The sequence below is a fragment of the Prionailurus bengalensis genome, chromosome B3, assembly GCF_016509475.1.
Source record: "Prionailurus bengalensis isolate Pbe53 chromosome B3, Fcat_Pben_1.1_paternal_pri, whole genome shotgun sequence".
Classification (NCBI taxonomy): domain Eukaryota; kingdom Metazoa; phylum Chordata; class Mammalia; order Carnivora; family Felidae; genus Prionailurus; species Prionailurus bengalensis.
Genome location: NC_057355.1, coordinates 144471717 through 144497993, shown reverse-complemented (window position 1 = coordinate 144497993; position 26277 = coordinate 144471717). Strand labels below are relative to the sequence as shown.

Genomic DNA, 26277 nt, shown 5'->3' with positions numbered 1-26277 from the left:
TACACTAACTTTCAACAAGAGGTAGTTTCTTAAAAATTAGTTGCAATACAGATCGAAACTGTGCTGATAAACATTTTACATCAAAACCCCGCGGTATTTCCTGCACTTTGACGGTCCCTTCTGCCCACACGTGCTGGCAGCATCTTTCTCGCTCGCTTGGAACGTGCCGGTGTGCGGGGCTCCGAAGACCTTCCACAGACGCGTCCACGAAGCTCTGCTAGTTAACAGCACCAGGCTCTTCAGCACCGGGAGTTGTCAAGCTCACACTGCCAGATGCAAGTTTCCCAAAATTCAAATTTTTGCCCGCAACTCTGATTTTTATCATGAACAAAGAGCGTCACTGTTGTTTCCCTTGAATCGACGGGCTCGCTTCGTCACTTTTCAAGGCAGTTTGTCTGCCTTCTGTTCCTTCGAGTAAAAACGCTGATCCTGAAAAAAGTGGCTAGTTCAGCTTGCAACTCACACAACCGTTCAGTGTTTGAGGCGAGCCTGCCAGAGGGCTTTCTGAGAGCTCCACACTCCAATGCCCAAAACATTAAGAGGCGGGGGGCAAGGTTGAAAGGTAGTAAAACTGACCATGTCAGGCTTCCTCAAGGACATTTCTAGGTCAGGCTGGCGTGCACGTGCCGGAACGCACACCGTGGCCTGCTGTGTGGAAGGGGCGGTCTTACCCACCACTGCCGCTGCACCATTAGGGTAGACCGCCACACCATGATGGAGACACACGGGTCCTTGGTGCTCTTGGGAAGACTGTTCTGGCCTTGCAGATCCCTCGAAAGCATCACTGGGACTCCAGGAGCCCCCGGACCACGTCTGTGAACGCCAGCTGCCCTGCGCAGGGACGACACCTTCACGGTTTCAGAGTTCAGGAAACGTGGTCCCCAATGCTAACCCTGGATCAGGTGGGTCTACTACTTAAAGGTGAATAGACCAACTCCTAGCTGTGTATGTACCCAAATCGTCTGCAAATGCAAACACACAAGCACGCACACACCCTCCCCACCTCGTTGTCCCTGATGCCCACCGAGGATAAGGGACCCGCAGTGAGGAAGGATTGGGCTTATTCCCTACAGTGAAACATTACTGTTCTTACAACTTCGTGAGTCAAAATGCTGAAATCAGAACACACTGCTCGTGAATGACACAAGCAGCAGACAAAAATCCTAAAGGAGCACGGAAGTTCACGTGCATCTGAGACAAGGGAGCGTCCACAGAACCCTCTGGGCCGGTGTTAAACGGTTCAAGCTCTATGGCAAACACCTCAGCATCAACACTTAAAACAAAAAGATCTAAGCAGATCGTGGAGATCCCACTGAGTTCCCATGCTGTCGCAATGAAAAACTCCCAGCACAAACAGGAACGCAGTGGAATTTAACGTAATGGGATTTGACAACAAGGCAATTTCTGGAGTGTCACAAGCCGCACCTGCACTGGAACACAACTGCAGGGGAACGAGAAGCCGGGTCACCCTACTTGGGACCGATCACAGATAACGTATCTCTAACTCTGAAAAGAGCATTCTTCCTGAACATAATTGGGAAGACCTTCCAAAGCCTTAAGAACAGCGAGGAGAGAGGGGAGGGGAGGAAGCAAACTCTGATCTCCCGTTTCACCGAGCAGTCTGGACCCAAGAGAGCTGCAGGGCTGAGCACAGGGACCAGAGAGCCACCGAGATGGTGCCTGTGATCGTCTCACTAGGCACTTTATGACACGCGGTCTGTATAAGCAGGACACAGTACACACTCCAGGATTACCGATGACGCTAGCTACTTTCTTCGGGGGCGGTGAAACGGCCTGCAAACTGCAAGAGGAGAAAGGGCTTGGTAAGTGGGGGAGGGAGACAGACAGATGTGCTTCCAGATGAACCGACAGAGGTTACCGTGGAAGCAAAGAAAAAAACCAAGCCGTGGTTAAGAGGCTGGGCTCCGAAGCGCCCTGTGGGCAAGGCGGACCACGTGGGGGGCCTTCCGATGCGCAGGCACCGCGTTCAGCACCTACGCGCACTGGCTCCTTCTACCCTCGTGAAACGCAGGCTGGCGGGGCATCTTGCTCCCGTTTCCGGGCCCGGGGTGAGTCAGCTTGCCCGAGACGGCTCTGCCCAGCCAGCGCTGGGGTGGGGGTGGGACGCAGGGATCCCCCACCCTGGAGCACCGAGCTCCCCACCTCTCTCACTCAGAGGAACCTTGGTTTCATCTCAGAGTGTGCCTTAAAGGCTGTTACGACACTTTAAGAGACCAATAAAGATGCCCATAAACGTCAAAAAAGGGTGTAAACCCCAAAAACACCATTTGGGAAGGCGGCGTTACCGTCTGTGCCCGCTGGCACCGGGCGCTGGCCGCAGCGCCTCAATGCTGCCCTGCCCGGGACGGCCCGGCCCTCGCCTGATGACTTCGCCAGAGACACCGGTCCGCCCGCAGCGGCACAAAGGGGAACGGCCGACCTGAACGTAAAAGACCGAAGCTCGCCATTTTGGAAACAGTTTCTGAATAATTACATTTCCTTGGTGCATTTTTTTCTAAAGCAGAACATCTTTTTTTTTTTTTTTTTTTTAATGTTTGTTTATTCTTGAGAGACGGAGAGACAGAGTGCCGGGGAGGGGCAGAGAGAGAGAGGGAGGGAGACACAGAACCCGAAGCCGGCTCCAGGCTCCGAGCTGTCTGCACAGAGCCCGACGCGGGGCTTGAACCCACGGACCGTGGGATCATGACCTGAGCCCCCTAGGCGCCCCACGCCCCCTGTTTTGGAGTTCTCCATATCTCCATATCCTTAGGGGTGCTATTCCCATCTGATGGGGAAGAGATTCAGTCTGAAGCCGGGCCCAGCAGAGTGGCTCCCTGTGTCCACCCTTTTAGGCAGTTACCTCGTACGGCTTCTCATGAGCCTGACAGGTACTATCTGACCGATGGAGCACCAAATACGTATCATCTGAACGGTCCTTCAGAGAGACAACTTTTTATTTCCAATCCACCTACACTGGCTGAGTGCTCACACTCTAGGGATGACGCCGGACGTCATGAGAAATACCCGATTGACCGTGACCTTCCTCAGGGTGCTGAGGTTTCGCGGAGGAGGTAAGAAAACGAAGCCCCCGATCAACAGCTGGCAGACGAGGTGGTGAAATGGGACGGCAGGTCAGGGGACGGACGCACAAATATATCACACTACAGAAAACAGGGACAATCAGAAGGTACGCGTGATGTGCAAGCTTTACACTCGTCTCTTGACACCCTGACGTGGGGTGACTTGAGCTCAGACTCTGGCTCCTTCATTCTCCGTGGCCTGGGGCGAGAGGGTCCCCTCTTCTAGAACGCACGATGCTGGGCGGATTCTGTGAGGATGTGGCCCTGACCCCACACGCTCCATAAACACTGCCGCTCCTGGGACAGCCACCGGCGACAGCTTGGGGACTGTGCAGCTGGTGCCAGGGACAGGGGCCTTGGACTCGGCCTTACCGGCTGGTGACCTTGCGGAGGGGAGACACCAGCCCGTGTCCGGCTCACCTCCCAGGCGGGAACCGGTCAGTCGGGTGTTCACGAAAGTGCCGGGGAGGTGCTGCACGGTCAGAAGACGGCCACTGGGCAGCCAGATCTGAAGTCAGGCGAGAAGGACGAGGTACCCAGACCACTCTGCCCGAGAGGAGTCTGTCCCTTTCCGAGGTTTAAAAACACGCACACTCTTCCTGACTGTCCACCTCCTGTCTTTATGTTTCGTTGTTTTCTCACCGTCGACATATTTTAGGGAAAAACCTTCTGGGAGTTTAGCTTCTGCTGCAAGGCAGGAGTCATGACCGAAAGCTCTTGCCACACCCAAGTTCAAGGGAAGCCTCATTAACAAAAGGTGTGCAGCCTTGATGCAAATCCCCCTCCCTCCCCCACCACCCCAAGAGAGCTATCTCTGTGCGTACCTTCCACACGGTCTCACAAATACGAAACAACCCCACACTCAGGTCACTGCAGGCAAGCTTTAAAAAGCCACTTCAGAGAGAACGACAGGCACAGAGCACACGATGTCTGTGAAGCAAAAACCCCGAGCTGGCCAGATACACCATCCAGAGACAGGTGCACGGTCTGATCTTTTGAGGGGTCTTTCATTTTTGGTCACCACCGACGCGTTTTCCTGCCTCACCGTGGGGAATGTGGATACTGCCGGGTATCGTCACATGACACAGGAGTGCTGGACGCCTGGCCAGCCACCTGCATCGGCCGCGGGTGTCTCTGGCCGTGCTAAGTCACCGGACAGAGCGGGGCAGGAAAGGAGACTTCCATGCTGCCCCTGCACATTCTACTCGTGAGAATACAAACTTTTCCGCAGGCAGACCTCAACTTGCCAGGAACAATGGGTTTATGTGAAGGAATAATTTGCTCCTGAGCTCCCCACAGGCCGCGGCTACTTCTCAGTCCTTCAAAGACGGACTCTCTGGCCACGAACATCTTCTCGGTTTGGCTATTCCTGCCTCGAACCTGGCTCTGGGAGTGACACATATTTTACCACACTAACAGGCCATTGAGACACTCAAGGGATGGTCTGCAACAGGGGTTGGCAAACTAGGTTCCGTGGGCCAGACGTGGCTCGCCACCCGTTTTTGCGAATAAAGCTTTACTGGAGCACAGGCGCGCCTATTCACTTACTTACTGCCTGTGGCTGCTTTCGCAGCCAGAAATATTTACAGGCACGCCTCGTTTTACTGCGCCTCACAGATCCTGTGTTTTTTACAAATTGAGGGTTTGTGGCAACGCCGTGTTAGGCAGGTCTCTGGGTGCCATTTCAGCACGCGGCTGACTCCGTCGCTGGTGATTTGTGCAGTCCGTCAAACTTCTTATCACTATAATTGTTCTGGTGATTGTGCTCAGTGATTATCATCTGCAGAAACCTCAGGTGATGGTCAGAGCTTTTCAGAAATAAAGGGTTTTTTTTTTTTTTTTTTGGTTTGGTAGCTCCATCCTTAATTTTGCCATTTTCCAGTATTCGTATTACTGTTCTTTTGGAAGGAAAGAAAATGAGCCTTTGGAGGAAATGTGCCCAAAGACACTCTAGGGCTATAGATTCCCCATTCCAAGCAAAGATCCCAAAAAGGATTTGGACTTGGGGTGGATCCCTGGATGCAGTGTTTTGTGTAAGCACCAAACTATTTTCAAACGAACGCACGAGCACGCACTGTTGTTTTTTCTGACAGTAACAGAACATAAAAGCAACGTAACTTTATTTAAAAAAATTTTTTTTTAATGTTTATTTTTGAGACAGAGAGAGACAGAGCATGAACGGGGGAGGGTCAGAGAGAGGGAGACACAGAATCTGAAACAGGCTCCAGGCTCCGGGCTGTCAGCACAGAGCCGGACGCGGGGCTCAAACTCACGGACCGCGAGATCATGACCTGAGCCGAAGTCGGACGCTTAACCGACTGAGCCACCCAGGCGCCCCGAAAGCAACGTAACTTTTACGTGCACTGGAAAACCAAACAGTTCATCTGACTTGACAGAACGCCACAAGAGCTTTACGGCAGCAGCGGTCTGGGAGGGAACCGCAGTGACGCTGAGGTGCATCTGTGCTGTCCGGCCCTTCGCTGAGAAAGTGCCGATCCCAGGCTACAGCTGAGCTTTCAATACGCTGGACACAAGAGTCTATTTAAATCTGAGGGAACGATAATGAAATGACATTAAAAATCCAGTTTCTGAGTTGCACGAGCCACATCCGGAGTGCCCCACAGCCAACACATGGCAGGGGCCACGGCAGCGGCCACCATGGAGGGCACCGCTTGCGGGCAGTCCTCTTGGACGGCGCTGGAAGCACAGGATTTAAGTCATCGAGCTAAATTTACAGCCATCAAGTTCAGGTGACGCTCTCTCCTTCTACAGACAGACAAGTTTATATAAGTTCCAATAATATGTTCCTCGCTCACTTGAACTTTTTAGGGTATGCGAATTCACCGTATTAATTGCAAACTCCAGGTTACTTAACAGAAGGTAACCATCACACCCACTGGGACTACTAATCAGGTTGGGATCCTGTTGATTTATTTGTTTACTTGACTGCCCCACCCCGCAGGGGACTGTAAACTCGGAAAGCTGGAACAGTGCTGGCTTCAGGTTCTGAGTTAGGGACCTGCTTGGCATGTGGTGGTGGGGAACTGATAAATATTCGTAAGATAAATGAAGAAATGAACCCTGGGCACAAAGCTGCCATATACAAGAGGCCACAGGGACAGATGAATGTCGATAAGGCACTGGGAAAAAGCACACGCGTAATCCTGTGGCAAAAGGTTCGCAAACTGCCAAGATTTGTATTTAAAGAAATTTTTTTTAACGTTTATTTTTTAATTTTGAGAGAGAGAGACAGAGCGTCAGAGGGGGAGGAGCAGAGAGAGAGGGAGCCACAGAACCCGACGCAGGCTCCAGGCTCTGAGCTGTCAGCACAGAGCCCGAAGCGGGGCTCGAACCCACAAACTGTGAGATCATGACCTGAGCCAAAGTCGGACGCTTCACCGACTGAGCCACCCAGGCGCCCCCCAAATTTCTATTTTAAAATAAGCTTGTTTTTTAAAAAACGATGACAAACAAAACAAAACAGCTGCCTGCATTTGGATTCTGGCCCGACCACATGTGGGTCTTGTGACCTTGGAAGGTCATTTTCCCTTCTGTGTGGAAGACCCCTCTTCCCTAAATGGGAATGGGGGGGAGGGGGAGAGGGGCACCCAGAGAGGGGAAGCAGCCCTCGGCACCACCCCCTCCTGGTGGCTACCTCTCCCCAGCATCCGTCCTGCACCAGGGCCCCTGCGTGGGTCTCCCACAAAACTGGTGGCTCTGGGGTGGGGCCGTGCGTTTCTGTCTCGTTTCCTGACCCTCAGCACGGGTTACACACAAGAGACCGGCTGATCGGATGTTTAAGGGGTGGAGAATCTGAAAACCAGCAGAAGTAAAACCAATCTTGCTAAGCAGCACACGAACATGCTTGCCCTAAAAACTAGGAGTCAACAAAGTGTTCTTCAAGTTTGGAAATTAGAAATCATTCCACTGTTTGAATTAAAAGTTAGTTTTAGGTCCCTAAAGGTTATCCCTTCTTAAAAACTCAGGTCTCTTAATACACTTCACTACCTTTTCCTCCCACAATCAGAAAATAACCAACCAGCTATTTGACCAACAGCAAAAAATCCAACCTGACTATAATAAAGTCTAGGAATAATAATAATAATAATAATAATAATAAAAAATCAGTGTGGTATAATGCGTAAAATCAAATGATTCCATTTCAGAGTTACCTCAGTACAGAAAATGACTAGGATATTAAGTATTAAGTATCTAATAAAATCAGGAAAAGCTCACAAACCAAAAAAAATCTGTTATTTGTATCTTAAAACTATAAAAAACGTCCTTTAGATGCAATAAAATTATCTTACTGCTAATGAGTCAGTATTTAAAGGACTAACTAACTTAAATCTAAACACAACTACATTTTGTTTTTACCCGTTTGGTTCCTGTATTAAAGTGTCTAAATGCTGTCTGTGGTCAACACTGGCTCTTTTCTGGGCACACGCTGTAAAACAATGAACGTGTAGCCCAACCTACAGGTTGGGCGCTGTGGGTATGAATTTTCACCGGCTTTATTAAAGAGGGTTTGGAGAGAAAAGCAACACCCATTTTATTCCAACCGATTGAGTGTTCGTGCGGTTTATCTGCCCTGGATACACCCTAGGATCTGAAAAATCTTGTCCGGCATTTTAGTCATACGGACTATTAGTCACCTAGAAATATTGCCCCCACCCTTTCTTGACATGGGTCCCTGGAGGAGACTGTGACAGTTACAACTGTTTTGTTAGGGCGTAGCTGTGACAATATACATTTTAATTTAAAGTGTTCTGGTAAAGCTTAACATCCATTTTCTGTTCTCTCAATTATGAACAAAAAAACTTATATAACAAATGTTTTAAAATGCCAACTAAGAGTAAGTATACTGCTACCCTGATGCTTCTATTTTAATGAAATTATTATTAATTACCATGGTAATGGTGTTTTTTCAGTCAAATTCGGCCCCCCAGTTTTGTGTAAACCACAAGCAGCACACTGTAATTATTAAAAGTGAGATCTCAGTACACACGGAAAACTTGTTGCCATTTTAAATCTTAAAGCCAAATGTCAACACAGAGCCTGTTGAAATGCAAAATATTTCCTACTGTCCCACGGACCCGCTAACATCTCAGGAATTATGACCCCACAATAGATCTCGGCATCTCAAAGCACGACCGAGCGGGTTTCTCGCTGAGGCTTGCACTGCACCGCAAGAACGAACACAGCCCTTTCAAAGGAAGTTCTTTCTGCGATCGCTGCTGCCTATTTGCAGCTCGTGTTGATTTTAGCCGAGCCCCCCCCCCCGCACCCCCCTCCCCACCCGCCGAACCCCGAGAACCCCTCGCAGCGCCCGGCAACACCGAGGCAGCGGCAACTCCGCGGCCGGGCAAGTTGGCCCCGCGCTGCCGCCCGCCTCTCCTTCCCACCTCCACCCAATACCTTCCCCGGGCAGTGACTTCACATCCTTTGACATCAGCACGGCTCGGGGAGGGGGAGGGGAGGGCCAGCAGACGGCAGAAAAACCAGCTTCGAACTCTGCGTGCCAGGCCTCGGTCGAGACTCGGATTCCGGGAGTAGTTGGTCCGACGCCGAACGGAGCCGCGGTGACACAGCCGAGCCCCCCCACCCCCACCCCGCCCCCCGCGGGGTCGGCGGCCGGACGCGGCGGCTCGGCCGGCGGGGACTTCCTGCTCCTCTGATCCGAGGCACAATAGCCATTTATTAACTAGCCCCGGAAGGTTCCGATTCGGCGAGACACACAATAACTTACCCCGAATGTGGAGCAGGGCCACGGGCTGGAAGGGCCCGTTGGAGTTCGCCGCGTCCACCACCATCCTGCTGCCCGCTTTATTACATGTCCACATCTAGACTCCAGCGGGAGAGGCAGTGTACTCCTTAAGGCAAGAAAGCAGCCTCCATTTTAGTTTAAAAAAAAAGACAAACTGAAGCTCTGCAGCTGGAGGGAACTGGCCGCCCCGTGATGTCAGCGGGCTCGGCGCGCGCTGATTGGCCGGAAGCTGCAACTTAAAATGACACTAAAAAAACTGCAATTGGAGAGAGCGCCCTGCTCGGCTGTCAGTGTGCGCGGACCCGGCGCGGCTCCGGGCTCCCGCGGCCTCGCTCCGCGCGGACCTTCGGCCCCCGGGGCCGGGCTCCGAGGCCGCCAGCCCCACCGGCCCGGGGGCCGACGTTCTGCGAGCGGGGAGGGCGAGCGGGCGGGCGGGGCGGGGCGGGGGAGGGGGGCGCGGGAGCCCCGGTGCCCGCCGCCCCCGGGGGTCAGAGGTGCGCGGCCGCCTCTGCTCCCGGCTCCCCGCGCTCCGGTGCTCCCGGCTCCGGCCCACGGTTCCCGCGCCGGCACCCGGCTCCGTGATGTTCCAGCCAGGGGCTGGGCCAACATTATGCAACCCCCCCCCCCCCACCCCGTCGCCAGTGTGGGCTGGCGCTCAGCCTGTCCTACCAAGTTCCGAGCCGAGCTGATCCCCGAACGCCCGCTTCTCTCCAGATCGAGCTCTCTTACTGGGAAAATTCAGTGAAAAAAATCGTATGGACAAGGAAAGCCTCCTTAAATTGAACAGCTAGGAAGTGCTACAAATTAAGGGGGTTAAAAAGAGAAAGCCAGAAAATGAAATGCACTCTCCATTTATGTATGCTGAAGAGGTCAACACAGTAGGTACTTTTAAGTTTTTATTTAATTTTTTAAAGTTAATTTATTATTTTGAGAGAGAGAGAGCATGCAGGAGGATAAGTGGGAGAGAGAGAGAGAGAGAGAGAGAGAGAGAGAGAGAGAGACACTCCTGAGCAGCCTCCACACGTGGGTCTTGAACTCACAAACCTGGAAATCATGACCTAAGCCAAAGTGGGATGCTCAACCGACTGAGCCACCCAGGCACCCCTTATATTTTTAGAGATTTAAGTTTAAAAATTTTAAACTAAAAAGGATATTTCACTTTTTTTTATGGGACTAATTTCAGAGGCTATTATTTAGATCTTAGTTTCTTGGCTTCAAAAAGAGTTAATGTAAAAAGCTGTTCCAAGGAGAAAGACATCGTCTCTGGAGTATGAGGCGATTGAAGACATGACTCCCTAACAACAAGAAATATTACTACCAGCTCCAAGTAAAAACAAACTATAAGAGAAACATCTGGCAGGGGTGCCTCAGTGGCTCAACCAAGAGTGTCCGGCTCTTGATTTCAACTCAGGTCATGATCTCACGGTTCGTCAATTTGACCCGTGTCGGGTTCTGCGCTGGTGGCACGGAGCCTGCTTGGGGTTCTCTCTCTCTCTCTCTCTCTCTCTCTCTCTCTCTCTCTCTCTCTCTCTGCCTCCCTCCCCTGCTCATACTCTCTCTCTCTCAAAATAAATAAAAATAAACTTAAAAAAAAATCTCTGGCAGGTACGACTGAAAAAAAACCTCCTCACTTCTTCACACACAACCAAGTCTGTCCAAACCACACCCATGTCCTCTCGCACAACTCCCTCCGCCCACCTGCCCCACTTGTGAACAAGAACGCAAAAATCCTTCGGTTCCTAAACATAATTCACAATAGTAAGAAACCCCCGAGACACAGGTGGGGTTAGCAGTTACATCCGTGGGCTGGCCCGTGAGTGAACAGCTACGATCCTCCAGGAGTGTTTAGTAAGGCCCCCTCACCAGCAAGAATGCAGTCTTTACAATGTGCGTCGATACCGATCACAAAACTAAGTGAGTAAAGGCAAATCAGATCCCACCCCTGCCTCCCTCTTCCCCGGAGCTGAAGGATGCTGCTAGCCTCCAGAGCTGGCCATGCGATTATTTGTAACAAGCGACGGGTCCAGGCCTTCACCCCCTGTGCAGACAGCCGCACACCTGCCTGGTTCCTCTACTGCTGAACAGCAGACACGCTTTAGCAAAAGCTGCCTGTGCTTTGAGTCAGGTTAATGTGGAATTTAAATTCTGACTGCAGACCCTCTGGGTTGTCAGATCACCGGAGGGATGGCTCTCCCAGGATCACCACCACCTTCTCACCCAGGGAGCGATGCCGGATGAACTCAGACATGTGTGCAATTAGGAACGAGGTGTGCTTGGTAAAGGGGTCCAGAAGCAGATGCTTCCTGCGGATCTGCACTTTAAAACCAGACAGGGGCGCCTGGGGGGCTCGGTCAGTTAAGCATCCGAATCAATCTTGGCTCAGGTCGTGACCTCATGGTTCGTGGGTCTGAGCCCTGCGTGGGGTTCTGCGCTGACGGCACGGAATCTGCTTGGGATTCTCTCTCCCTGCCCCTCCCCTGCACACGCACAGACCCTCAAAATAAATTTAAAAAATTAAAAAAAGAGAGCTAAATAATCTCTTTAATATGAGACGAGAAGGGGAAATGTGCCCGTCCCAAGACTGTGCTGATGAGCCTAAAGTGAAGAAATAAGGGGGAAAGACTCCTAGAATCTTTACATAAAGTATACAGATGAGACGTCAATGAAAAAGGGAAGACATTTCCTTGATGTAGTTTTCCTAATGATCTCAGATCAAAGGATCTCCACTCTATTAGTGATCTCCCCCCATGCTCTTTTGAAGCCTGGTACACATGAAGTAATTCCTTAAAGAACGCCAGGACTGTGATCTGGAAATCACCAAGGAAACACACCCTAAATACAAACAAGCAAACAAATAAGTAATACGGGGAGAGGAAAAAACACCTGAGTAAGTATCCAGAGGGCATGTCCTGGGCCGGAAGCCTAAATACTATACACATGCTGGTGTTAATTTTTCCCCAGGCTGATTTATAGGTTTAAAGCAATTCCAGTCAGCATTTGGTTGGGTCTCTATTTTTCTGACACATTTTTTTCTTGACAAAGCGATTCTACAGTTGAAACATAAAAAGAGGATGAGATTACTTTTGAGGACGGCTAGTCTTACCCACTGTAAAGCTTGGGAATTAATGCTGGTGTGATGGGGGCCTAAGAGGTCAGTGAGGCGGAGGCAACAGCCCCCAAGGCAGTGAGCACAGACACCCCAGTGTATCCTGTGACAAAGATGAATCTCGAGTCAGCGGGAAGGGGAAGATTAGCTGCATGACGGGTTGGCTATGTGGGGATCAGTCCGTTTAAGTCTTCCCATAAATAAAATAAAATCTGAGGTCAGTTCAATAAGAAACAAACCCAAATCCTTCCCTCTCCACAACCCCCACAGCTTTCAGAAAGGAAGTGAATATGAAAAGAAAGGACATTTAGGGGCACCTGGGTGGCTCAGTTGGTTGAGCATCTGACTCTTGATTTCAGCTTAGGTCATGATCCCAGGGTCGTGGGATCGAGTCCCATGTCAGGCTCCATGCTGAATGTGGAGCCTGCTTAAGATTCTCTCTCTGCCCCTCCCCCGCACACACCCACTCTCTTGCTCAAAATAAAGAAAATACATTTTTAAAAGGACATTTAAAAACAATGGGCAAACCCTGAATGGATACTGTTCACATTAAAAAATTTACAAATTTCTGTATGTTCCCCTCAAAAAACCAGAGGAAATATAAATGCCATAAACACGGGGAGTTAATAATCAACTACAGTTAATTATAAAAAAAACAACAACAAAAAACCAGGGCCTCGATGCTGTAAAGAACCACAACTGATCAATAATTGTATGAAAAAGTATTTCCTTGCCTATTAAATCAGGAATCATTTTAAAAAAATGATAACTACTCAATACTGGTAGAGGCATGTTGTGACCCTGCCAACAAATCTATAAACTGTTTTGATCCTTTTGGAAAATAACCTGGCAATATGGATCAAGAGTCTTCAGGTAATTTTGCCCCTGGGAATCTATTCTAGAGATGTGTCTGTTCCAGACATGTCGTAGCGGGGTGCGCATCACATGTTAAAATTTTTAAAAAACCGCTAAAACGCACATGATGTGAAATTTACCGTCTTAACCATTTTCACTCCCGGCGTTCAGCTCGTGTGGTTTTAAGCACATTTACACCATTTTGCAGCCGTCGCCACCGTCCATCCACAGAGCTTCATCCTGCAAAACTGGTACTGTCCGCAGTAAACGCTAACTCCCACCCCCACCCCCGGCACCCCCCGTCCTAGTCTCTGTGACTCTGACGACCCCAGGCACCTCCTCCAAGCGGGATCATGCACGTGTGTCCTTCTGTGACGGGCGTACTTCGCTCTGTAACGTCCTCGAGGTCCATCCACGTGGCGGCGGGCGGCGGCGCCTCCCCCCTTTGTACGGCTGGATGATATTCCGCTGCGTGACCGGACCGCGTGTCGTCCCGTCCATGCACGGGTGGACACGCTGGGCTGCCTCTGCCTCCGGGCTAGTGTGAATAAAGCCGCTGTAACGCGGGTGTGCAAGGATCTATCTTAAGTCCCTGCTTTCAGTTCCTGGGGGTGCACACCCAGAAGTGGGATTGCTGGAACTTACGGTGTTTCTGCGTTTAACTTTCTGAGGAACCTCCATGCTTTTTCTCACAGCAGCGGCACCAAGCCTGTTACACTCCCACCAAAAGTGCACGAGGGCTCCAGTTTCTCCACATCCTCACCAGCACTTGTTACTTTCTGTTGTTTTTTTGTTCCTTTGACAGCAGCCACACTAAGAGATGTGGAGTAGTAGCTCACTGTGATTCTGATTAGCGTTTTCCTAACGATTAGTGATGCTGATCATGGTTTCACGTGTTTACTGACCATTTGTGTATCTTTTTCGGAGATCTGTCTATTCGAGTCCTTTTTCCGTTTTTAAATCAGGTTTTCTTGTTGTTGAGTTGGAGGAATTCTTTGGAAATTCTGGATATTAATCTGTTATCAGATGAACGATTTCCAATTTTTTTCCCATCCTGTGGGTTGCCTTTTCACTTTGTTGACTGTTTTTTGAGGCACAGAAATTTTATTTTTTGCTTCATCAAACAATTTTAATCAAGTTAATGGTAAGCTGTAAAAGTGCAATTGCATGAAAAGCCCATATTCTACATGTTTAAATTATTTTCCATGGTCTTTACTTGTCAGGTGTTGAACGTGGGACCCACTCTCGAATCTTCTTTCTAGTGGCAGAATAAGGTACATTGTCTGGAGCGCCGCTCATATTGAACTTACGGTTTGTCCAAATGAATTTACGAGCAGTAGGTGGTTCTGTTGTTGGAGGATCATCGGTCACAGAGCGAGGCCAACAAGGCCATTCAGGAGACACCCGTCCACATCCCGAAATGTGTTCTGGCCGTTCATTTCAGTAGTATACGTAACCCACTGGTGACGGCCAAAAAACGGATTGTTGTCCTCAGAGTATTTGTTTCCATATTTGTCTCCCCCCACTAATGTACCAACCCTCACATCGTTTACCCTGAAGAAAATTCTAGATAGCCGTGGAGGCTGCCGTGGCCGCTGACCTGCTGCAGCCTGTGTTTCAGGACCCACGAGAACTCCATCGTGTCCTTTGGGCCCAGCCTCCCGGGTGCGACGCTCAAAATGCACTTGGCAGCGTGGAACCGACCACAAAAGATTCCCCACTAAATTTTGATGTAGTCCAACTTAACTTTTATTTTTGTTGCCTGTGCTTCTGGCGTCATTTAGAAGAAATCAGTAGCAAGTTCGAGGGCATGAAGCTTTTCCTCTATGTTTTCCTCTAATGGTTTATAGTCTTAGCTCTTCTATATTTAGGTCTCTGATCCACTTTGAGTTACCTTTTGTGCATGGTGTGAGGTAAGGGTCTAACTTCATTCTTTGCATTTGGATATCCAGTTTATCAGGGCCATTTGTTGGAAAGACTGTCCTTTCCCCACTCAATAGGGAAAACCATCCAACCATCTATGGGAGGGTTGGTTTCCAGGCTCTCTAGTCTCCTCGATATTGGTGAATATACCTGTCTTTATGCTGGCACCACACTGTTCTGGTTACTTTGCAGAAAGTTTTGAAATCAGGAAATTTAAGACCTCCAAGTGTGTTCTTCTTTCTCAAGACTGCTTTGGCCATTGGGGGGGTCCCTGCAGATTCCATGCAAATTTTAGAATGGGTTTTTTCTGGAGAAAAATACGATTAGGATTTTGATAAGGATTGCACTGAATCTGTAGGTCTCCTTGGTCAGTACTGACGTCCTAACGATGCTGCCTTCCAACCTATGAACACAGGGGTCTTTCCATCTACTTGTGTTGTCATCAGTGCCTTTTGGCAACGTTTTGTTGTTTTCAGTGTACTAGTTTTTTATCTCCTTGGTTAATTCCTAATAACTTTTTTTGAGAGCGTCACATTTTTGTGATTCTAAAATACTAGAAACTACCTTAATGTCAAAGGGATTTTTCCACACAATGAAACATTAGACATCCATCAAAAATAGTTATAAATATGTAAAATGAAAATAATTGAATAGAGGAGTGTATAACTTTTCAGAAATATTATGATCATAAAATGAAACACTCCCAGAATATGAACCAACACTGTTGAGTGTTACGACAGTGGGTGGCTTTTCTTTCTCAAGTGTCTGTATCTCTCTCAGCATTGATAAAATAAGCACATACTACTATGATAAAAGTTAAACATGATGGCTTTTAAAAAGACGCATAGGTTAAGTTAGCGCAGGGGGAAACCCTTAATGAATGCCGCTCGCTGGCTTGTAGGCTAAGAACAGAGAATGGGCTGTGATGAGCACCCAGGAAATACGATCCCGAAGGTTTCTTCCTTGTGCTATGTAAAGGAGCTCCTGTACGTAAAACACACAAACAAAAATTGGCCTAAATCAGGCAAGACAAACTGAACCGACAAACTAGAGGCTGTGGACTCCCTCCTGGTCTCAAAGAATGAGTCACGGACTAGTTAATTTTACCACCATCTCTGCCACTTCTGCACCGAATCTATACGCTCACTACAACTACCAGGGTTCAACCTGTCTCTGGAGCACCGTCTTCGCTGCGGAGACCAGCCCAGGAGAGGCTCCGAATGCAGCCACGCCCCTGGCACCGCGACCAAGTTGTCGCCACCCTGACTACCCCAGGATGGTTCTCATCTCACCCGGAAAAAGGGGTGTACGTGATCCTCTACCTCCTCGGGTGTCAGGAGGTGCCAATGTCACAGACGGAGTAGACTACATGCTGGGCTCAGGAGGGACTGGCTCCAGCCATTCTGCCTGAAAGCCGTGCACACCGCAGCACTCCAAGATCATGGCCTTTACCAACAATGCTTCGGAAAGATCCCCGGGCTGCAGGGCCGATAGGGGATCTCTGCGACACTGCCCACCCCCGCTCCAGAAGCCTTCCTACCCCCTCCCTGGGCCACAGGCTCCCTCCCCCCGCCAGCCCCTGGACGGTGCCTGGCAAACGGCAGGTGCATCAGCGAACACCCCAAATGACGGACGACTCAAGCAGTAACACCAATTCTGTTCTGATCCTATAAACCCCTTTCCTGCTCTTTGAACCTCTTCCCTGTAGTACATAACTAGGAGGGGCATGCCAGCTAGTCGCCCGGATGGTAACACTTCCCATCCCCCGGGTGCACAATCCGGGTCTCCCGCTGCCCCCTCCTGCAGCACCTGTGAGCGGTCGACCTGCCCTCCATGCCCCCCACGACGGCCTCCCTACTGGTCTCTAACTCTCCCTCGACCACCCAACCCCGCCCTCCCTGCTGCTACAGCCCTGGGGAGGGAAGGGCCTGAGCTAATGCCCACGGAGGAAGGGCACCTTTCTGGGTGCACACAGCCCTCCTGCGTGCGCCCTCCCATCAGAGATGCCAGTGCAAACACCTTTGTGCGGTACAGAAATGAAGGTTAAAAAAAACAACAACAACCCGAATTACTCTTTTTATTCTCTGGTCCCTCTGTCGCTTTGTTTTGGTCTTTATTTAAAAACAAACTGCCTGTAAACACATCCCACTGATTTTATTTCTGCTTTAGCAATTCTGAATAAAACTTTCCAGTTTTCATTTCTAAATTTGGCTTAAGGTTTTATTTTTCATCTCCCAGGCAATTTTGCAGGCAAATTAAATATGCTCATATTTTAGTCAAGAAGTTTTACAGTTTTCTTTCATTGAAAAGCAAGTTGTTTTTGAACCTCGAGAACGGGGGTGTCGCACGGCGTGGCCGTTGTGCTGGCCGGCACTATCTTTTTTTTTTTTTTAAACTGGAAGCTGTAGGAGCGCGGATGATGTACGTTTCGTTGGGCAAGAGAGCTAACCTAAAACAGTTGGCTTCACTTCGAGTTTAAAATAGACTTTTTCCTTAGGCAGACCAAAGATACCTAGCATTCAGCTGTGTTCAAAGGTTGCCAGGGAACTTCTGCTTGCCAACAGCAAGGACAAAGGGGCAGGCGCTGGTCGCCCGGTCCATGGGAGCGAGTGCTGTGAGTGGACAGCGTGGACGGGCTGGTCCCCGGGCATGGCCAGCAGGGGGACGTGGAGGAGCCCAGGGAAAGCTCACCCCGAGCACTTGCTGTCACTGTCCCCACAGCTGGGCCGGGAACCTTCAGAGCCAGAACAGGTGCTCACAGAAGACAGGGCACCCACCCCGGGTGCCTCCAGCATGCACGATAGATTAAGGTGCTCTCACGTCAGCTCTTAAGAGCAAACCTCTTTGTACACGGAAGAGCCGGTGGGGCGTTGGGGGTGTGTGTGTGAGCCTGGACTGGTCTCCTCATGAGAGGGGACGTCACCGCAGCTCTCTGGAAACTGAAGAAGCGAGGAAGGAGCGGGCAGAGGGCTCGAAGGCCCTTCCGTTCCTTCCGTAAAGTGTGTCTCCTGCATCCTTGGCAGATGCTGGCCTGGGCAGCAGCACAGCTCTGCCCTTGGTGACACGCTGCACGAGAGGAACACGGGTGGACAGTGAAGTTAACATGTGCAGCGTGTTCTGCAACCCAAGTGTCCACCAGCGGACAGACGGACGCACGAACTGTGGTCTAGCCGTTCGATGGAGCATATTCGGCCTTGAAAAGGAAGACTGAGTCTGGGTGGCTCGGTCGGGTAAGGGTCCGATGATTTCAGCTCAGGTCATGATCTCACAACGCATGAGATCGAGCCCCGCGTCGGGCTCTGTGCTGACGGCATGGAGCCTGCTTGGGATTCTCTCTCTCTCCCTCAAAATAAATAAACTTTAGAAAAAAACCCCAAGAGGGGCGCCTGGGTGGCTCAGTCGGTTAAGCGTCCGACTTTGGCTCGGGTCACGATCTCGCGGTCCGTGAGTTCGAGCCCCGCGTCGGGCTCTGGGCTGATGGCTCAGAGCCTGGAGCCTGCTTCCGATTCTGTGTCTCCCTCTCTCTCTGCCCCTCCCCTGTTCATGCTCTGTCTCTGTCTGTCTCAAAAATAAATAAACGTTAAAAAAAAAAATTAAAAAAAAAAAAAACTAAAAAAAAACCAAAAACAAACCCAAGAAACAGAAGGAGAAACCCTGTCACAGGCTACAATGTGGATGACCCCTGAGGACACTAGGCTGAGAGAGAGAAGCCAGACCCAGCAGGACCAATTCTGTATGATTCACTTCCCGGAGGGGATGAAATCCTAGGGCCAGAAGTAGAAGGCAGTTGCGGGGCTGGGGGAGGGCGGTGGGAGGCACGGGTGAGCAGGGGCAGGTCCAGACGGGGATGAGGAGAGGGAGGTGTGGGCGCACAGCACCACGGGCATATTTAATGCCACTGGAAGGGTCACTGGTGAGTGGTTAAAACGACAAATACCATGCTATGACTATTTTGCCACAATTAATAAAAAAAGGGAGAAGGCAGAGGCCTGGGCCAGCGTGGTTCAGGACACAACGGATCAGGAAGACACGGCGGGGCGCGGTGGCTGCCTCTGGGGAAGGCAGAGACGGAGGAGAGCCAGCGTCTAGGGCCGCGAGGAACCGGACGGAAGATGGGAACACCCAGGGAATGGCGTGTGCGCACGTGTGTGTGTGTGCGCGTTGGTCGTGAGTTGAGTGTGAGGTGCTGTGGGAAACCCGGGCGGGGAAGGCCTGAGCCAGACTAAGTGGGAGGTGACAGCTGGAAAAAGACTCCCAGGCTCTTCTCCGAGGGGGTGGCCAGACCACAGGGGGCAGAGGCCAGACTGACCCCGGCAGCGACAGCCAGGCCCGTGGCCCGAGGAGGGCGGACAGCGGGGTGTCTGAGAAGGGCCGGGCCGGCTGACGTGGCACCAGCTCTCGGTCACGCGCGAGGGTGGCCGTGGTGGCGTGTCTGCGGCCCAGCTGCTGACGGAATGTGGCCACGCGGGGCCTGAATGCAAAAAGCATGGTGGATTGTGGGTCGGCTGGCTCCCTGAGGGCCAGGGCCGCCTTTGGTCACTGTCAGTTCCCTGACCACCTCCCCGTGCTCCGGACAACCTAGACGGTCAGGAAATATTTGCTGTGAACTGGCATCTGCCTCGCCGCGCCTGGGCCATCTCCTCTGTTACTGTGGGCCACCAGGAGCAGACGCAGAAATCCAAGCACGTGGCAGGAGACAGGACTGATGGGGGCAGTTTCTCAACCCACCAGAATTAGGGCAGGCACTCTGGCACCTTCTCACTCTCCATGGTTGTGTTCTTCGACTAATGGCCACGAGGCAAGCTCCCTCTAAATACATGCACGGTTCATCTCTAGGCAGTAAAAGTGACCCGCCTGTACGGCAAAGTTTTCAGTTGTATCAGAAACTGAACTGCTTTGAATACGGCTGAAGTATTGAATTTTCACACAAGGAAGGCAAGAAATAGAAGCTTTTCACTGCAGTTCAAAAGCCAAGTTTTAAGAATTAACGTAAATTCTCCCAACAATAGCGTAACAACTTCTTTCACAAAAGGCCAAGCGCTTAGCAACTCAAAATTTCTGCCCCAAGGTCCCAATTGCGGCCAAGTCCCAGTTGCTTCTCTAGGACTTGACTACTTCTCCCAGGCTCTTACAAGCTGCTTGATCGATTTACTCCTCCCACACAGCAGTCAAAACATCTCCCTTCACTTGGCATCTGAACACTTTTACCTTCCAGACCAAAAATGGTCAAGGAAGGGACTAACTCAGGGAAATCTCTGAATGGAAAGGCCCGAAGTCTACATTCAGCCTCACTGTTAAATGAATAAAAACAGGAAATACTATTCTCCACGTAACAAACGACTCAAGATTTTAAACGACCCCAGTATTGAAAAGGTGCAATGGGACAAGACATCTCATCCGCTCTGGGTAGAGCGTGTCTGGGGCCACAGCATCTGGGCGGTATCACATAGGCTTCGGTCCAATACCTCCTTTCTCTGCGTCCAGCTTCAGAAAAGTTTCAAAGACGCGGACAATGAAAAATTTATATTACAGCGCAAAACCTGTAATGGCTGAAAACCTAGGATCACCACAGAGTAATAAACGGTTTTTAAAAAATCCCGCTTCCTTGGCATGCCTGGGCGCCTCGGTTGGCTGAGCGTCGGACTCTTGATTTCAGCTCAGGTCATGATCTCACAGTTCGTGTGATTGAGCCCCATGTCGGGCTCTTTGCTGACAGTGTGAGCCTGCTTAGGATTCTCTCTCTCTTTCTCTCTGCCCTCCCCTGTGTGCGTCCTCTCTCTCTAAATAAAGAAACATTGAAAAAAAACCCTGCTTCTATTTCCATTAAAGTCAGGAACAAGACAAACGTGCCCACTTGCACCACCACAGGTAACGTCTTATGGGAATTTTCAGCCAACTCAAGAGGAAGACACTAGAGGTATAAGAATTAGGAACAAAAAGGTGAGGTTATCTTTTTTTTTTTCCTTTTAGTAGGCTCTATGCCCAATGTAGGGCTTGAACTCACGACCCTGAGATCAAGAGCTGCATGCTGACTGAGCCAGCCAGGTGCCCCGCCCCAGAGGTGAGGTTATCTTCACGTGCAGATCTAACCAGGTACCTGGAACATCCAAAAGAATCAGCTGAAAAACTACTGCAAACAGTAAGACAATTCAGCAAGAAAGCAGGATGTGAAAGCGAGACACAGAAATCAACAGCCTTCACGTAAATAATTAACAACTATTTAGAAGACACTCACAATAGCAACAATAACAGAGTATCTAGGTACAAACCTAATAAGAAAGGGGAACTTTAAAAAACCTAAAAGGAAATGAAAGTGGCCTTCACAGAGCACACTCTTACGTAAGAGGATGCAAACTTCCTAAAGATGCCATCCTTCCCGGACGTTTAAAAAAGGTGATGAGATCCCAATAAAAACACAACTGCTTTTTCTGCAATGAAATGAGCCAATTCAAAGTGCCTACTGTTTGTAATAATACCAGTATTGTTGTTGTGAATGATTTTTTTAATTTTTTTTTCAACGTTTATTTATTTTTGGGACAGAGAGAGACAGAGCATGAACGGGGGAGGGGCAGAGAGAGAGGGAGACACGGAATCGGAAACAGGCTCCAGGCTCTGAGCCATCAGCCCAGAGCCTGACGCGGGGCTCGAACTCACGGACTGCGAGATCGTGACCTGGCTGAAGTCGGACGCTTAACCGACTGCGCCACCCAGGCGCCCCTGTTGTGAATGATTTTAATAAGATATAGCAATAATTATGTCAATGATGTTAGAAACCAAGATTTTCAGTGTAAAAGAGATAAAACTGAAAATTCAAGAAACGTGTGAAAATACCATACTATTAGAGTTGAACTGAAAATGTCATAAGAAAGCACGACTAAAATATACATGTATTTATATACCAACTCCCTCCGCTGACAGCACTTAAAAGCAACATCAGTCCAATAGCAACAATCACCCCCGGCAGCCAGATTTTGGTCTCTAAAACCAATCCCCACTGAAAGAAATCAGGACTCTCTGAAAATGGCCGATTCCAGGTCTGGGACAAGGAAGGTACAAAATGAGGCTGGGGTACATCTTACTGTCTCAGAAGTCAAGGAATCAAAAATAAATGCATCCATGTCAAAAAACACACACGGGAGTTAGCCTGAAGGATACCCAATGCTTAAACTTATGTATCTGCGCATCAGAGAGGATAACAATTTTAGTAGGGTTGAAGCACACTGAAATCAATGGGATCTCTAAGTTCATAACGATATTCAAAAAAGAGAAAACCAGAAAAAAATCTTTAGGTTTTCACCGTTTGAGGGCAATCGGTAACTAAAAGGCAGAACATCAAGCCCGTCCTGACTTCCAGTAGGAACTATACGTCAAGGTAACCAAGTATCTCCAGTTGGTAGGAGACGGCTCTGCTTGAGGAAGAATGCCAGATTACGTGTTAAGTCTCTAGAGCCACTGCTGTCCTAAGGAAGCACGGTCGCATGGTGTATACAGCATTAGCATACGGTTGGTGGCAAACAGACGCTGGCAGGATGCCAAAACATACCTTGCGAATCACCATCAGTACTTCTGGACAGTGCAGATGCAGAGGGAAGTGTCATCGTCTGACGGAGAGGTCAACCTGTCAGCACCCTAACACACTGTAAAATGTGGCATCACTTGGGACAGTCACCAGATCGAATGCGTATCCGGCACTAACTCCAGTATCTCCCGCGTTACGCGGCATTCCATCCAATAAAAGTCTCTATGTACAAGAACGACAGGGAGTAAGTGGAATATTTTACCGGACAACCAGCCTGACGGATTTAACAAGTCATAATAAATGAGTGCTGTGATTTACAACACTCCCACACCGGTGGTGACCCAGGTGTGAGGCAAAAGCAGCAAAGACCAGACAAACCAAATCCCTATGGAAGAAGGCACTTTTGTCTTAGGTTTTCATTCATCTTAAATACTTGAGTACAATGACCAGCACACAGTGGAAAATAGTCAGGTACTCAAGAAAGTAAGGCATCACGAACAACATGTGACAAGGACTTCAGATGACGTCATTACCTGACACGGGCCACAAAGGAGCTATGCTTACCGCACCCACGGAAACGACGAGGGTGACCTGAGATAGAACGGAAAGTATGAAAAAGTCATGCTGCAGGTAAGAAACATAACTCCCATAAACGAAGAAGTATATCTCAGGTTAAAAGCTGAACAAAGCGAGTTCAGCACATACTGGACAGACCTGAAGATTCTGAGCAACAGAAATGAGGCATGGTGTTTAAAGGTTCTGGTAGCACTTTAGCGGGGCAACTTTAGGTCCACTGGCTATAATAACAAAAAAAGCTGCATTTGATATTTCGCTTTTATAGTTATTTACTTTTACTGTGTTTTATGAAAGCATTAGTCCACGATGGGTTGAGAATTAAGAAAAAGAAAACCGGTCCTTCACCGTAGATAACGTGAGACTCTCTCATTGTGAATAGGGCATGGTAAGTCACAAAACGTTTGAAAAATACAGATGAAGATCAAAAGAAAGACAGTAAATGAAAAAGTCTAATACGTCCTGATTAAAGCCACAGAAAAAAGAGAGATAAATGTAGAAGAAACAACGGCTGAGAACTTTCCACCACTGAGGAAGTCCAATAACATAGGGGTGCAAGATGAATCCCCAAAAGGACTGATGAAAAAAGAAACCCACGTTTGGACACCCGGCAGTGGAACTATTGAAAACTCAAATGTTAAGGACAAAAATCAGAAAGGTGGCCAAGAATCACAATTCCTTTTTGGTTTCTCAATCCTAATGGAAGTCAAAGGCAGTGAAATGCTGATCTTCATTGTACTGAAGGAAAATAACCTGAAATTCAATACTCAGTGAACACCTTTCAAGAATGAGGGCAGAATAAAGATATTTTCTACATAAATAAAGACTTTGCCACCAGTAGACTCTCATGAAAGAAAATTCTACACGACATATTCGAATAGAAGGAAGATGATCCCAGGAGATGATCCCAGGAGAGAAGTCGGAGATACAAACAAGAATGAAGAATAAAGCGATAAATTAGTGGATAAAGCCAAATGATCACCAACCGAAGGAGACAGTAACACTGTCGTGAAGGATTTTAAAGGGCTGGCTTAAAAGTTCAAAGATCCAACAGCCGCGGGGTTCTCAGAAGATGGCAACAGCAGCACTTTTTTCTTTTCTTTTTTTTTTTTAATTACTAGACTTTGAGACTTACAGAAACATTGAATGCAGAGGTTTCACACTATCCCCCACCTGTTTCCCCTATTATGAACATTGTGCATTAGTGTGGGCGCGTTGGTTACAACTGATGAGCCAATACTGATACAGTATTACTCACTAAATACCACGGTTCACGTCAGGGCTCCCTCCTTGGGCTGTGTATTCTGTGGGTTTGGACAAATGCAAAATGCCATGTATCATACAGAGTAGTCCCACTGTCCTGAAAATCTCCTGTGCCCTGTGGATTCATCCCTCCCAAAAATGACTTAGCACGCGTCCTAAGATGAAGCTAGACGTCATCTAAGCCAGATTCGCGCTCTGCAGGCTGCAGTGAGCGGACAGCCCGGATTCCTAGCAGGCGAGGGGCAGGAGAGGCATCGACGAATCCTTACATTCTTCCCTCCCTCCATCCCTGCCCCTGCCCGATGTATCTGGCGCATGTGCAGTGAGCCCTTGCCATCCGCCCCGCAGCGTGGAAGGCACTAGAATATGCCTGTAAGGGTGCTCTGGGTTCATACGTCTTGTAAAAAGACCCATTGTTGTGAATGTATGGCATGAAAAATGTCTGATGGTTTACTACACCGGTCTTCTATTTTAGTAAATATAAAGGTGTTCAGAGGTTTGGACTTGACTTCTGGGGTCCTTACCCTATTTTCCTTGGTTTTCTTTACTTCGACCTCAACATCTCCTAGAGGAGCACTTTTAGGGGCCAAACACCTTCAGGTGGAAAGGGGGGACTATGCCATCTTGGGGGAAATTCAGAGCAAAGGGCACCATCGCCTGGCAGAACCCCCTGGGCAGAGTAGTCCCCAAACGATTCATACGAAGACAGCCCACAAAGGATTATGGCTAAATTCTCGCTTCTCTGAGACCAGGAAAACGAGGAGGCCCCACTGCAGTTTTTGCGAGTGCTCTCTTTGCAGCACCTCCTTTCTGAATCGCTAGAGTTCAAAGGCGACAAATGCAGGAGAGAAGTCCTCGCAGGGAACACCAGCCGGCCTGCTTACGACTCACACGAAGACATCTAGCGTCTTGCACCTGGACTACGCATGAGACGTTCACCTTCAACAGCTCTAGGGTTTGAAGTACCACTTGGGTAGATCAGTTAGTGGCATTAAATGGAAACAAAACAAAACAAAACGTAACAGAACAGAGAAGACGACCCTAGTGGACTATCAACGCAGCAGAGGAAGCAGCAGCTGGCCAACCACGAGAACGTTACTCCTCCCCTGAATGGGCACGCTCGAACTTTTAAAAGGCAAATGATAAAAATTACCTTTCAAAGACGGTAGTTTCTGAAGCTCTCTGTTGTTGCTGGCGCTGAACCTCGAAGAGTTTTGCCGCTTGTCCCTCCTCACTATGGGCTGAGCGGCGGGCACTTTTATTTTGCTGGATACGGTAGACGGGGTAGCAGGAAGGTTGTTTTTCCTGCCGGAAATCTGTTTCCAAAACAAAAACAGACAGACGCATATGTCAAACGGTTGTATCTTGTAGCACAATTAGAATCTGGAAAATATACACAAGTTTTTACTCCGGGACAGTTTTTACTCCACTCTGCCCTAAACGTCCCTCCTTACAGTGGCTGGGGTCCGTGCCCTATCCCGCCCCTAGTAATGCTGGGTTTCTAGAGATTCTCCTGGTTCAAACTTTTCTCTTATGCATTTGCCATCCAGGCTGATGGATACATACAGGCTGATGACAATGACCTTCCAAAGATGTTCACGTCCCGATCCCTGGAACCCGGGAGGTCTCCCTACTTGGCAAAAGGGACTTTGGAGATGCGATGAGGTAAGGGTCCTGGATTATCAGGGTGGGGGCCCAAGTCATCACAGGGCTTTACCAGACAAGACAAGGCAAAACAGAAGCAGATGACAAAGCAGAGGTGAGAGCGTCAGAGGCACTGGAAGAAGTCAGAGGAAGGCGCCACGAGCCAAGTAGCGCCCGAGGCCTCTAGAAGCTGGAAAAGGCCAGAGGGCAGATTCTCCTCTCGGCTTCCCGGAAGCACCCGCCACGCCAACATCTTCACGTGGGCCCCACTGTAGACTTCTGACCTCCAGAAGTGTAAGATAAGGAGTCTGTGGTCATGGGCACAGCAGCCACAGGAAACTCACAGAGCAGGCACCTCGCCCCTCTGCCTGCGCACCACTCCGCCCTCGGCGATGTGCGAGAGCCACGTGAAAGCACCTGTCCCTGGAGCCTCAGGAAGTGCTCCTCCCTCTCGCCACCCCCTCCGTGCAGCTCCACACTGCACTGCGGCAACCTGGGACGTCCCAAGACATGAGCAACAACAGGAGAGGCTGTGCAAACACCCGAG

The 26277-nt window shown here is 49.4% G+C and overlaps 1 protein-coding gene and 1 pseudogene across 1 annotated transcript in view; both read right to left on the bottom strand.

The window, feature by feature from the left end:
* PPP2R5C (protein phosphatase 2 regulatory subunit B'gamma) overlaps positions 1 to 26277 on the bottom strand; it is a 129288-nt gene that overhangs the window by 89003 nt on the left and 14008 nt on the right. Inside the window, 1 exon segment of the mRNA XM_043557041.1 lies at positions 25240 to 25402. Within this exon segment, the coding sequence (XP_043412976.1) occupies positions 25240 to 25402 (163 nt within the window).
* On the bottom strand, positions 13658 to 15143 carry LOC122469555 (annotated as a pseudogene).